The 14,828-nt window shown below is 47.9% G+C and overlaps 1 protein-coding gene across 3 annotated transcripts in view; it reads right to left on the bottom strand.

The window, feature by feature from the left end:
* Positions 1-14,828, bottom strand: part of pde2a (phosphodiesterase 2A) — a 279,683-nt gene that overhangs the window by 13,511 nt on the left and 251,344 nt on the right. For 2 of the 3 annotated variants that reach the window (XM_078544965.1, XM_078544966.1), the window contains exons 25-27: positions 13,937-14,011; positions 13,357-13,456; positions 11,446-11,555 (exon numbers count right to left, since the gene is read on the bottom strand). In XM_078544965.1, coding sequence (XP_078401091.1) covers positions 11,446-11,555; positions 13,357-13,456; positions 13,937-14,011 — 285 coding nt within the window. The remainder of the gene's footprint in view (positions 1-11,445; positions 11,556-13,356; positions 13,457-13,936; positions 14,012-14,828) is intronic. The other variant, XM_078544967.1, reaches the window with a different exon arrangement.

Here is a 14,828-nt window from a genome sequence, read left to right as displayed (position 1 = left end):
ACTCTGCTCTCTCTACCCTCCGTCTCCTACACTGTTACACTCTGCTCTGTCTACTCTCCATCACCTACACTGTTACACTCTGCTATCTCTACCCTCCGTCTCCTACACTGTTACACTCTGCTCTCTCTACCCTCCGTCTCCTACACTGTTACACTCTGTTCTCTCTATCCTTCTTCCCCGACACTGCTACACTCTGCTCTCTCTATCCTCCGTCTCCTACACTGTTACACTCTGCTCTCTCTACCCTCCGTCTCCTACACTGTTACACTCTGCTCTCTCTATTCTCCGTCTCCTACACTGTTACACTCTGCTCTGTCTACTCTCCATCACCTACACTGTTACACTCTGCTATCTCTACCCTCCGTCTCCTACACTGTTACACTCTGCTCTCTCTACCCTCCGTCTCCTACATTGTTACACTCTGCTCTCTCTACCCTCCGTCTCCTACACTGTTACACTCTGCTCTCTCTACCCTCCGTCTTCTACACTGTTACACTCTGCTCTCTCTACCCTCCGTCTCCTACACTGCTACACTCTGCTCTCTCTACCCTCCATTTCCTACACTGCTACACTCTGCTCTCTCTACCCTCCATCTCCTACACTGCTACACTCTGCTCTCTCTACCCTCCATCTCCTACACTGCTACACTCTGCTCTCTCTACCCTCCATTTCCTACACTGCTACACTCTGCTCTCTCTACCCTCCATCTCCTACACTGCTACACTCTGCTCTCTCTATCCTCTGTCTCCTACTCTGTTACATTCTGCTCTCTCTATCCTCCGTCTCCTACACTGCTACACTCTGCTCTCTCCATCCTTCTTCCCCGACACTGTTACACTCTGCTCTCTCTATCCTCCATTTCCCACACTGTTACACTCTGTTCTCTCTATCCTTCTTCCCCGACACTGTTACACTCTGCTCTCTCGATCCTCCATCTCCTACACTGCTACACTCTGCTCTCTCTATCCTTCTTCCCCGACACTGCTGCACTCTGCTCTCTCTACCCTCCATCTCCTACACTGTTACACTCTGCTCTCTCGATCCTCCATCTCCTACACTGCTACACTCTGCTGTCTCTATCCTTCTTCCCCGACACTGCTACACTCTGCTCTCTCTACCCTCCGTCTCCTACAGTGCTACACTCTGCTCTCTCTACCCTCCGTCTCCTACACTGTTACACTCTGTTCTCTCTATTCTCCGTCTCCTACACTGCTACACTCTGCTCTCTCTATCCTCCATCTCCTACACTGTTACACTCTGTTCTCTCTATCCTTCTTCCCCGACACTGTTACGTTCTGTTCTCTCTATCCTCTGTCTCCTACACTATTACACTCTGCTCTCTCTATCCTCCGTCTCCTACACTGCTACACTCTGCTCTCTCCATCCTTCTTCCCCGACACTGTTACACTCTGCTCTCTCTATCCTCCATTTCCCACACTGTTACACTCTGCTCTCTCTATCCTCCGTCTCCTACACTGTTACACTCTGCTCTCTCTATCCTCCGTCTCCTACACTGTTACACTCTGCTCTCTCTATCCTCCGTCTCCTACACTGCTACACTCTGCTCTCTCCATCCTTCTTCCCCGACACTGTTACACTCTGCTCTCTCTATCCTCCATCTCCTACACTGCTACACTCTGCTCTCTCTATCCTCCATCTCCTACACTGCTACACTCTGCTCTCTCTATCCTCCATCTCCTACACTGCTACACTCTGCTCCCTTACCCTCTGTCTCCTAGACTTCTACACTCTGCTCTCTCGATCCTCCATCTCCTACACTGTTACACTCTGCTCTCTCGATCCTCCATCTCCTACACTGCTACACTCTGCTGTCTCTATCCTTCTTCCCCAACACTGCTACACTCTGCTCTCTCTATCCTCCATCTCCTACACTGCTACACTCTGCTCTCTTACCCTCTGTCTCCAAGACTTCTACACTCTGCTCTCTCTATCCTCCGTCTCCTACACTGTTACACTCTGCTCTCTCTATCCCCGTCTCCTACACTGTTACACTCTGCTCTCTCTATCCTCCATCTCCAACACTGCTACACTCTGCTCTCTTACCCTCCGTCTCCTAGACTGTTACACTCTGCTCTCTCTACCCTCCATCTCCTACACTGTTACACTCTGCTCTCTCTACCCTCCATCTCCTAAACTGTTACACTCTGCTCTCTCTATCCTCCGTCTCCTACAATGTTACACTCTGCTCTCTCTACCCTCTGTCTCCTACGCTGTTACACTCTGCTCATTCTATCCTTCTTCTCCTACACTGTTACACTCTGCTCTCTCTATCCTCCGTCTCCTACACTGTTACACTCTGCTCTCTCTACCCTCCGTTTCCTACACTGCTACACTCTGCTCTCTCTATCCTTCTTCTACACTGCTACACTCTGCTCTCTTTATCCTTCTTCCCCGACACTGCTACACTCTGCTCTCTCTATCCTCCATCTCCTACACTGCTACACTCTGCTCTCTCTACCCTTCTTCCCCTACACTGCTACACTCTCCTCTCTCTATCCTCCGTCTCCTACACTGCTACACTCTGCTCTCTCTATCCTCCGTCTCCTACACTGTTACACTCTGCTCTCTCTGTCTTCCACCTCCTATGCTGCTCCAATGAATCTCAGTGTAAGCTTGAGGAGCAACACTCTTATTTCAATTCAGCGCTGTACAACTGTCCGAACTCAACAGTTGCAGGTTGTAGACACTCCCTACATCTTCCCAAACAGCAGATGCAGATAATGATTGACCCTTTTCCCATTTACACATTCTCTCCATTCATTTTTTTTCCAGTCGTGTGGTAGTTCAGAACTTGAATGTTGCTGAAAAGTGAGAGGTGTTGTCGAAGTTTCTCATCTTGCACTCATCAGGACAAATGCAAGAATACCAAATTTCAAAGCATCACAACACTTTAGGTCGATAGGGGTCACTTGAGGAGGTGGGCGGCTACGCCGGAGTGCATCAGAGACCCAGTGAGTAAGAAGTTAGACTCACAGGGGAGTTCTGTGCACAGGGGGAAAGAGGTGGAGTCTACACAAGAATTATTCTAAGTCAGAACAGCTGAGCAGAGATGGACCTGGGCGTAAACCTCACCCTCGGAACGTTTTTTTAAAAAATGAACAGTGACATCACAGGAAAACCATTGGCTCATTGGCTGGTAAGAAACTGCTGTTAGGGAGTGTCTTTAAATAGCTGTAAATTAGAAAACTGTATTATTTTTAAAGAAGTAAAACACTAGGAATAAGGGGGAAGCCAGGACCAGTTGCGTAAAGTAATAGAAGTCAACCGATGTAAAATAGAGTTAACATAAGGGAGATAAAGTTAAGACATTGTAGGGAAGCTCAGTCATTTGGAATGTGTAACACGTGGGAAGTCGTGGACACTCCTGGTGACTGAGATGACCACATGTGCAGGAAGTGCTATCAATTCCAGTAACTTGAGCTCTGGGTTTCGGAGCTCAGTCAACGGCTGGAGTCACTATGGCGCATCTGCGGGGCAGGGCTATGTCGGTAGTACGTTCGGAGAGGTGGTCACACCGCAGGTTAGGAGCATGGAGGCTGAAAGAGAATGGATGACTGTCAGGTACTCCAAGCAGGTAGTGCAGGAGTCCTCTGGGGCCCCACTCACTAATTCATTTTCCATTTTGGATACTGGTGAGGGCGTTGGTTCCTCAGAGGAATGCGGTCAGAGCCAGGTTTGTGGCACCACGAGTGACTCATCTGTGCAGGTGGGGAGGAAGAAGGAAGAGCAATAATGATAGGGGATTCGTTAGTTAAAGGAACAGACAGGCGTTTCTGCAGCCGTAGATGTGACTCCAGGATGGCACGTTGCCTCCCTGGTGCCAGGGTCAAGGATGTCAATGGGCAACTGCAGGACATTCTTCTGGGGGAGGGTGAACAGCCAGAGGTCATGGTCCATGTTGGTACCAATGACTTAGGAATGGAAATGTGGTTCTGCAGACAGAATTTAGGGAGCTAGGTAGAAGATTAGAAAGCAGGACCTCAAATGTCCAGATTACCCCCAGTGCCACGTGCCAGTGAGTACAGAAATAGGAGGATAAGGCAGATGACTGTGTGGCTGGAAAGACGGTGCAGTGGGGAGGGCTTTAGATTCCTGGGACATTGAAACTGGCTCTGGGGGGGGATGGCACCTGTACAAGCCGGACGGGTTATACCTGAACAGAGCTGGGACTGAGTTCCTCGCAGGGTGTTTTGCTAGTGCTGTTGGCGGTGGGGGGGAGGCTTTAAATGAATTCACCAGGGGTGTGGGAACCAGGAGAGAATATTAGAAAGCAATACCAAGGCACACAAAATACTGGGAGAGACAGATAACACTAGAATTGAGAATAGTAAGTTAATAGGCAGAGTGGGAGTAAGGGAGAAAGTAATGAAGTCTATATCTGCGTGTATGTGAATGCACCGAAATAAGATTGGGGAGTTACAGACACAGATTGCCATGATGTTGTGGCGACAACAGAGACCTGGCTCAAGGAAGGGCAGGGCTGGGTGTAAAATATTCCTGGGCACAAGGTGTTCAGGAAAAATAGGGCCTGAAGGAAAGGAGGAGCGGGTGATGGTTAAGGAGAGCATTGCAGTGCTGGAGAAAGGGGATGTCCCAGAGGGTTCAAGGACAGAATCAATTTGGCTGGAGCTAAGGACCAAAAAGGGTGCAATTACATTGTTCGGTGTAGTCTATAGACCACCAACTAGTGAGAAGAATGTAGAGGAACAAATCTGCTGGGAAATTGCAGAGAGATGCAAATATTATAGAGTAGTTATAATGGGGGACTTTAATTATCCAAACATGGACTGTGAAAGTGGTAGTGTAAAGAGCAGTGAGGGGCAAGAGCTCCTAGATTGTGTTCAGGAGAATTTCCTACAGCAGTATGTGTCCAGTCCAACAAGAAAGGAGACACTGCTAGACCTGGCTCTTGGGAATGAGGTGGGCCAAGTAGATCCAGAGTCAGTGGGGGAACATTTAGGAGACAGTGATCGTTGTATTGTAAGGTTTAGGGTGATGGTAGAAAAGGACAATGGACAACCCAAATTAAGAATAATCAACTGGGGGAGAGCGAACTTCAATGGGGCAAGAACAGAGCTGGGCCGGATAGACTGGAACCAAAGGGAAAAACTGTAGCTGAACAATAGGCTACCTTCAAAGAAGAAATGGTTTGAGCACAGTCAAGATATATTTCCTCAAAAGGGAAAGGCAGGGCAAACAAATCCAGAGCTCCCTGGATGAAAATGGAGATAGAAATTGAGATAAAGAAGAAAAAGTGCACTTATGACAGGTGTCAGGTAGAAAATACAATTGAGAACCCAAGCTGAATACAGAAGGTTCAGAGGAGAGGTGAAGAAGCAAAAAAAGGAAAAGAAAGAGGGATTATGAGAAAAGATTGACAGCCAACATAAAGGGAGATCCCAAAGTCTTCTATAGGCACATAAATAGTAAAAGGGCAATAAAAGTAGTAGGACCAGTTAAGGGCCAAAAAGGGGATTTACACATGGAGGCGGGAGGCATGGTTGAAGTATGAAATGAATACTGTCTTTACCAGGGAAGTAGATGCTACCCAGGCCTTGGTGACAGACGAGGAAACTCTGTCACTAGAAGGGTTCAAAATTGATAAGGAGGAGATATTGGATAAACTGTTGGTACTTAAAGTCGACAAGGCCCTCGGACCATATGAAATGCATCCAAGGATATTGAAGGAAGTGAGGGTGGAAATTGCAGGGGCACCGGCCGTAATCTCTCAGTCTTCCCTAGACTCAGTTGTGGTGCCAGAGGACTGGAGAATTGCAAACATTACGCCCTTGTTCAAAAAAGGTTGTAAGGATAAGCCCAGCAATTACAAACCAGTCAGCTTAACTTCAGTGGTGGGGAAGCTTCTAGAAGCAATTATTTGGGATAGAATTAATAGTCACATGGAAAAATGTGGGTTGATTAGGAAGAGGCAGCATGCTTTTCTTAAGGGAAAATCATGTTTAACTAACTTGCAGGAGTTTTTTTGAAGAGGTAAGAGAGAAGGTTGATGAGGGTAATGCTGTTGATGTGTATTAAAAGAAGTAGCTACAGAGGTAGTGGAGGCACTGGTAGTAATTTTCTAAGGATCCTTAGATTCTGGAAAAGTCCCAGGGGATTGGAGAACGGCCCTTATTCAAAAAGGGAGGGGGACAAAAAACAGGTAACTATGGGCCAGTTAGCTTAACATCTGTCATTGGGAAAATATTGGAGTCTATTATAAAGGATGTGATAGCAGAGCATTTTGAAATACATAATCTAATCAAGCAGAGTCAACATGAAGGGGAAATCATGCCTAACAAATTTATTAGAATTCTTTGAGGAGGTAACAAGCAGGATAGATAAAGGGGAACCAGTAGACGTAATATATTTGGATTTCCAAAAGGCGTTCGATAAGATACCGCAAATAAGGCTACTTAATAAGATAAGAGCCCAGGGTGTTGGGGGGTAGTATATTAGCATGGGTAGAGGACTGGCTCACTAATAGAAGACAGAGAGTTGGGATAAGGGGGGCATTTTCAGAATGACAACCTGTAACTAGTGGAGTGCCACAGGGATCAGTGCTGGGGCCACAATTATTTACAATATATATTAATGGCTTAAATGAGGGAAGTGAATGTACTATTGACAAGTTTTCAGATGACACAAAAATAGAAGGGAAGGCAAGTGGTGAACATGACAGAAGGAGACTACAGAGGGATATAGACAGGTTAAGTGAGTGGGCAAAAACTTGGCAAATGGAATATATTGTGGGAAAATGTGAGGTTATGCACTTTGGGCTGGAAGAATAGAGGAGCTCGATATTATTTAAATGGAGAAAGACTGAAGAAAGCTGCAGCACAGAGGGATTTGGGAGTCCTTGTGCACGAATCCCAAAAAGCTAGCACACAGGTTCAGCAGGTAATAGGGAAGGCAAATGGAATGTTGGCCTTTATTTCAAAGGGAATGGAGTATAAAAATAGGGAAGTCTTGCTAAAACTATACAAGGCACTAGTTAGACCACACCTAGAATACTGTGAACAATTTTGGTCCCCTTATCTAAGGAAAGATATACTGGCATTGGAGGCAGTCCAGAGAATCACAGAATCACAGAACCACAGAATCTCACAGTGCAGAAGAGGCCCTTCGGCCCATCGAGTCTGCACTGACACGTGAGAAACACCTGACCTACCTACCTAATCCCATTTACCAGCACTTGGCCCATAACCTTGAATGTTATGACGTGCCAAGTGCTTATCCAGGTACTTTTTAAAGGATGTGAGGCAACCCGCCTCCACCACCCTCCCAGGCAGCGCATTCCAGACCATCACCACCCTCTGGGTAAAAAAGTTTTTCCTCACATCCCCCCTAAACCTCCTGCCCCTCACCTTGAACTTATGTCCCCTTGTGACTGACCCTTCAACTAAGGGGAACAGCTGCTCCCTATCCACCCTGTCCATGCCCCTCATAATCTTGTACACCTCGATCAGGTCGCCCCTCAGTCTTCTCTGCTCCAACGAAAACAACCCAAGTCTATCCAACCTCTCTTCATATCTTAAATGTTTCATCCCAGGCAACATCCTGGTGAATCTCCTCTGCACCCCCTCCAGTGCAATCACATCCTTCCTATAATGTGGCGACCAGAACTGCACACGGTACTCCAGCTGTGGCCTCACCAAGGTTCTATACAACTCCAACATGACCTCCCTACTTTTGTAACCTATGCCTCGATTGATAAAGGCAAGTGTCCCACATGCCTTTTTCACCACCCCATTAACATGCCCCTCTGCCTTCAGAGATCTATGGACACACACGCCAAGGTCCCTTTGTTCATCAGAACTCCCTTGTGTCATTCCATTCACTGAATACTTCCTTGTCAAATTACTCCTTCCAAAGTGTATCACCTCATACTTTTCAGGGTTAAATTCCATCTGCCACTTACCTGCCCATTTGACCATCCCGTCTATATCTCCCTGTAGCCCAAGACACTCAACCTCACCGTTAACCACCCGGCCAATCTTTGTGTCATCCGCAAACTTACTAATCCTACCCCCCACATAGTGATCTATGTCGTTTATATAAATGACGAATAATAGGGGACCCAGCACAGATCCCTGTGGTACGCCACTGGACACTGGCTTCCAGTCATTAAAGCAAAGGTTCACTAGGTTGATCCCAGGTATGAAGGGATTTTCTTATGGGCCTGTACTCCTTGGAGTTTAGAAGAATGAGAGGCAACCTTATTGAAACATATAAGATTCTTAGGGGGCTTGACAGGGTAGATGCTGAGAGGTTGTTTCCCCTTGTGGGAGACTCTAGGACCAGAGAGCATAATCTCAGAGTAAGGGGTCACCCATTTAAAACAGAGATGAGGAGGAATTTCTTCTCTCAGAGGGTAGTGAATCTGTGGAATTCTTTACCGCAGAGGGCTGTAGAGGCTGGGCCATTAATTATATTCAAGGCTGAGATAGACAGATTTTTAATCAGTAAGAGAATCAGGGGTAATGGGGGAAAGGCAGGAAAGTGGAGGTGAGGATTATCAGATCAGGTATGATTTCATTGAATGGCAGAGCAGACTCGATGGGCCGAATGGCCTACTTCTGCTCCTATGTCTTATGGTCTTACGGTCCTATGGTGTACATGGACTTCCAAAAGGCATTCGATACAGTGCTGTGCAACAGACTTGTGAGAAAAGTTATAGGTCATGGAATAAAAGCAACAGTAGCAATGTGGATGCAAAATTGGCTGAGTGACAGGAAACAGAGAGTAATGGTTAATGGATATTTTTCGGGCTGGAGGAATGTTTGTAGTGGAGTTCCCCAGGGGTCAGTACTGGGACCCTCGCTTTACCTGATAGATATTAATGATCTAGATCTTGGTGTGCAGGGGACAATTTCAAAGTTTGTGGACGGATCAAAAGTTGGAAGCATTGTAAACTGTGAAGAGAACAGTGTAGAAATTCAAAAGGACATCGACAAGTTGGTGGAGTGGGCAGATAGGTGGCAGATGAAGTTCAATGCAGAGAAGTGTGAGGTGATACACTTTGGTAGGAAGAACATTGAGAGGCAATGTAAAATAAGGGGTACAATTCTAAAAGGTGTGCAGGAGTAGAGGGATCTTGGTGTGTATGTGCATAAGTCATTAAAGATGGCAGACAGATGGAGAGAGCAGTTAATAAAGCGTACAGTGTCCTGCTTTTTATTAGGGTATAGAGTACAAGAGAAGGGGGTTATGCTGAACTTGTATAGAACACTAGTTAGACCTCAGCTGGAGTATTGTGTACAGTTCTGGGCGCCACATTATAGGAAGGATGTGAACACATTGGAGAGAGTGCAAGAGAGGTTTACAAGAACAGTTCCAGGGATGAGAAATTTCAGCTATGAGGATAGATTGGAGAAGTTGGGACTGTTTTCCTTGGAGAGGAGAAGGCTAAGAGGAGATTTGATGAGATGTTCAAAATCATGAGGGGGCTGGACAGAGTAGATAGGGAGAAACTGTTCCCACTCATAAAAGGATCAAGAACGAGAGGGCACAGATTTAAAGTGATTTGCAGAAGAAGCAAATGTGACGTGAGAAAAAAACATTTTCACAAGTGAGTGGTTTGGGTCTGGGATGCACGGCCTGGAAGTGTGGTGGAGGCAGGTTCAATCGAGACATTCAAGAGGGCATTAGACGATTATTTGAACTGAAACAAGGTGCAGGGGTATGGGGAAAAGATAGGGCCACAGCACTAGGTCACAATGCTCCATTGGAGAGCCAGTGCAGACACGATGGGCTGAATGGTCTCCTTCTGCACTGTAACAATTCTGTGATTTTATTTATACTACAGGAAAAAAAGGAGCTGATTGGTTGGAAAGTCGACTCTGACTGAGGCTTTCATGGAGATAGCAACAGGGACCGATAGATCGATAGTTCATCCTTTCCCTCGAGATTCAGTGTTTGGTTCTTTACTTGTTCTATGATCATCTGCTTTTGCCTTGCACCATCACCCCCATTGTCACTTTCCCCGCCTCGGTACTTGCTTAAAACCTGTCACTTCTCCAGCATTTTGCACTTTCAATGAACGATCACAGACCTGAAAGGTTAACTCCGCTTCTCTCTCCACTGGCTGAGTGTTTCCAGTGTTAGTTGCTTTTATGACAGTTTTGTTGAGACACTTGTGACACCTCAGGTTGCAGCAAATGGGGCCAGGGACAATCCTGCTGCTGTGACCACCACCGCTCCCAACACCAACCTCCCCGCCCCCCCCCGCCCCCGTCTCTCCTCCCCGTCCCCCTCCACCCCCACTCCCACCCACTCGGCATTTCTGATTTCCCTGAGGCTTCTCTCCCACAAGAGGTGCTGGGTGACAACTCGTTCAGCCAGGAGTGGAGCAAGTATCACAGCCAAATCACTGGCCTGTCCTTGTCTCAAGTCCAAAGGCAGCTAACAAAGTCAGTGGGTTCACCAGGCAGCAGTGGTGGTGGTGGTGGTGGTGAGAGGAGGAGGAGCTGGTTGGGGGGTTCGGAGGGGGAAGGGAGGGTGTGTTTTGGTGGTCAGGGGAGTTGGGAGAGCCGCAGTGGAGATTGTAAAGGAATCTGGAACCAATTGGTTGAAGTGTCTTGTCTTCAATTCCTGCCAAAGCCTCAAACCCCCTCCCCAATCTCTGTAACCCCCTCTGGCCCCACAACCCTCCGAAATCTCTACACTCCTCAATTCCGGCCTCTTCGGCTTCCCTGATTTTAATCGCTCCACCATCGGTGGCTGTGCCTTCAGCTGCCTGGTCAATAAGCCCTGGAATTCCCATCCTCTCCCTCCTCCTTTGAGGGTCACAGGTTTTTGGTCACCTGTCCAAATATCTCCTTCAATGGCTCAGTGCCCGATGCCTATACCTCTGTGAAGCACCTTCTGAAGGTTTTTCGCGTTAGTACCATCGGCTGATGCACAAGTCCTGACACCAGGTCCTGTTGTCAGCCTCTGTGTCCACTGACCTTACACTGGCTCCCGGTCCGGCAAATGTAAAGTTCTCATCCTCGTGTTCAGATCCCACTACAGCCTTGCCCCTTTTTCTACTGATGTGACCACCTCCAGCCCTCCAAATCTTCAGCATCCCCGACTTTAGTCGCTCTGCCATGGGAGGCCTAGCTGTCAGCCGCCTGGGCCCCAAGCCTTGGAATTTGCTCCCCAAACAACTTCCCCCAGGACCACCCCCTCCCCACTGCCCCCCCACATCCCCCAATCTCTCTCTCCTCCTTCAGCACAGCCCTACCCCTTTGACCAAATCATCGATCTAAAACCTGTCCTTCCTTGGCTCGATGTTGCGTTTTATCTGGTAACTTTGTGGTGAAGTACCTCGTGCCTCCTTATCCATTGGATATCGCGGAGGTCCTACATCATAATGCAAGTGGTTGACGTGGTTGTGATTGAATGGGCTGCTGTTGACTTTGTCTCCGCCCCTAGCGCTCTTACCGCTATCTTTGTGGTGGTCTTCCATCCTTTGGTTTGATCGTTGAGATCGCAGGCGGTCATCAGCAGGTACAACAGCTGGGTGTGGTGGGTGATGCTATCGTTGTCGTAAGCTATCGTGAGACAAAGGAGGTTAGTAACACGGCAGGAAAGCATTCGAGTTTGGGATTGGTCGGTGGGGGGCTGGGGGAGGGGTGGGTGGGTGGTGGTTGGGCGCAGGAGACGCTGGGGAGCTCGATGGGCGGAAGTTTCCCCTGAGTCCACCAGGTGCAAGAGAAAAAGGGAACAAGAAAGTGAGACTTGCATTTATATAGCACCCCTTTCACATCTTCAGGATGCTCCAATGTATTCCACAGCCAGTGAAATACTTTTTTGAAGTGTAGTCACTGTGTTGTAATGCAGGAAATGTTGATTTGAGCACAGCAACCAATGGCAATGAGTAATGACCTGATCACCTGTTTTTGGTGATGTTGGTTGAGAGTTTAGTATTGGCCCCAGGACACCGGGGATAAGCCCCTTGCTTTTTATAGAATCATACAACTCTCCAGCACGGAAGGAGGACATTCTGCCCATCGAGCCTATGCTAGCTCTTTGAAGGAGCTATCCAATTAGCCTGAGTTCACGGCCAACAAATGCTGTCCCATGTCCCATGAAAAAATAAATGTTAAAAATTATTATTTTAAAGGTGCCATATAAATACAATTATTATTCTTCAAGCTTCAAGAAAAAATGTTTTCTCTTTGACCACAATACAATTTTTACACATAAAGTAGATGAGAATTTTGATAGACTAACAGACTGAACCAACCCTATCAAAGCTTACCCTTCCATCAATCAAATAACCCTCCTCATCCTCTTCTCATCTCCCTCCAACTCAACCCTCCTCACCCGCTTCCCATCTCCCTCCAACTCATCCCTCCTCATCCTCTTCCCATCTCCCTCCAACTCATCCCTCCTCATCCTCTTCCCATCTACCTCCAACTCATCCCTCCTCATCCTCTTCCCATCTCCCTCCAACTCATCCCTCCTCATCCTCTTCCCATCTCTCCAACTCAGCCCTCTTCATCCTCTTCCCATCTCCCTCCAACTCATCCCTCCTCATCCTCTTCCCATCTCTTTCCAACTCATCCCTCCTCATCCTCTTCCCATCTCTTTCCAACTCATCCCTCCTCATCCTCTTCCCATGTCTCTCCAACTCCTTTTCTTTCATACATCAATCCCACCTGATCCTAGGATTTTACAACATGCAGTGAATCATTCCCTTTTTCTCACTGTGTGCGCTGTACAGGAGCTGACACTCATAGACACGCGCACACAGGTTCATAAATAGGAGCAGGATTAGGCCATTCAGCCCATCAAACCTGCTTCGCCATTCAGTATGATCATGGCTGATCTGACTGAGGTCTCAGCTCCACTTTCCTGCCCATCCACCTCGACTCCCTTGTCCATCAAAAATCTGTCTAACTCAGCTTTGAATATACCCAGTGACCCAGCCTCCACTGCTCTCTGGGGGAGAGAATTCCAAACACTAATGCCCCTCAGAGAGAACAAGTTCCTCCTCATCTCCATCTTAAATGAGAGGCCTCCTATTCTGAAACTGTGCCCCCTTAGTTCTGAATTCCCCTTCATGGGGAAACATCCTCTCAGCACCCACCCTGTCGATCCCCCTCCGGATCTCATATGTTCCAATAAGGTCACCTCTCGTTCTTCTAAACTTCAGTGAGTGTAGGCCCGACCTGCTCAACCTTTCCTCATGACCCTTTATCCTAGGAATCAGCTTAGTGAACCTCCTCTGAACTAGATGGCAGTGAAGAGCGGATGATACACGACAAACGCTTCTATAATTTGGGCATCACGTGAACAGTTGAATTCCTGTCGCCCTGTACCTCTGTTTATCGGAACGAGCGCTGGTACCTTTAACCATTTCCTGGAGCTGTGGGTAGATGCGTAGGTGATGAGCCATGTCAGTTGCTAGAATAATGTCCCGTATCATGTCCAGCATTCTCTGGTAATCCTGTGCACGAAGCAATGAATAAAATGTGAATTCCCCACTGGGCACTGGGATGCGGGGAGCACTGGGATGCGGGGAGCACTGGGATACAGGGAGCACTGGGATAAGGGGCAAATTGGAATGGGGGAACAGTGGGATACAGGGATGCTGGAATATAGGGAACGCTGGAATTTGGGGAACATGGGAAACACTGGGATATAGGGATACTAAGATAAGGGGAACACTGCAATTTAGGACATTCTGGGATTCAGGCACATTGGGATACTTTGGCGGGGGGACTCATAGAGAACCAACACAAAGTAAAATTGACATGCATACAAAGTCCCAAAAGTCCCTTCCCATCGATGGCCTACAGAGTCATAAAGTGCCCCCATTCCCTCACCCCTCCACTCCCTCTAGCTGAACCCATAGCTCACCCTTCCCCCACCTTCCCTATCCCCACCCTCTCCAGCTGACCCCGAACCTCCAAGGTCTCACACTCACCTTCCGGGAGAAATTCTCAAAGATGTTGCACCCTTCAGAGTTCAAGATGGCGATGGCTTGTGCAAAATGGTGCCTCTGACAGAGAGAAGGAGACAGTTAGGACCCTCCAAGGAGTTGGGCTTCATCCTTGCATTCAGAGCCACACAGGGCCTCAGGCCTTCCCCCAAAATCTGTGTAACCCCCACCAACCCTCCCCACCATAGACCCACAAATCCTGACCCCACACTGCCCCACCCATGATCATCATACCCCTCACAGACTTTATTCACTCTGGCCTCTTGTCCATCCTCCACTCCCATGCCTTTACCTGCATAATACCCCAACACCCTTTGTCAGCTGTGGCTCAGTGAGTAGCACTCTTGTCTCTAAATCAGGAAGGTCATGGGTTCAAGTCCCACTCCAGGGACTTGAGGGGAAAATTCAAAGGTGAAACTCCGAGGGGGTGCTGTGCTGTCGAACGAACCATCTTTTTTGGCTAGGCATTAAACTGAGGCCCCATCTACCCTCTCAGGCTGGTGTAAATGATCGCAGGGCCACTATCCCATAGAAGAGCAGGGGGGGTTCTCCTGGGTGTCGGAGCCAATGTTTATCCCTTAATCAACATCATGAAGCCAGATGATCTGGCCATTTTCTCATTGCTGTTTGTGGGAGCTTGCTGTGCACAAATTGGCAGCTGAATTTCCTGCATTGCAACAGTGACTACGCTTTAAAAGTCCCTTGTTAGCCGTAAAGCTCTTTGGGATATCCTAAGTTTGCGAAAGGCGCTATAGAAATGCAAATGTTTCTGCTGAGAAGATGATCCCCCCCACCCGCCCCCCCCACCCCCGGCCGTGGGGTCTGGAACACGGGGTCACAAGTCTCAGAATGAAGGATCCTCATCGTAAACTCCATT

This window comes from Cetorhinus maximus, chromosome 7 (assembly GCF_964194155.1).
Source record: "Cetorhinus maximus chromosome 7, sCetMax3.hap1.1, whole genome shotgun sequence".
NCBI classification, from domain to species: Eukaryota; Metazoa; Chordata; class Chondrichthyes; order Lamniformes; family Cetorhinidae; genus Cetorhinus; species Cetorhinus maximus.
The sequence above is the reverse complement of the archived record's forward strand: the minus strand, read 5'-3'. Positions and strand labels throughout refer to the sequence as shown.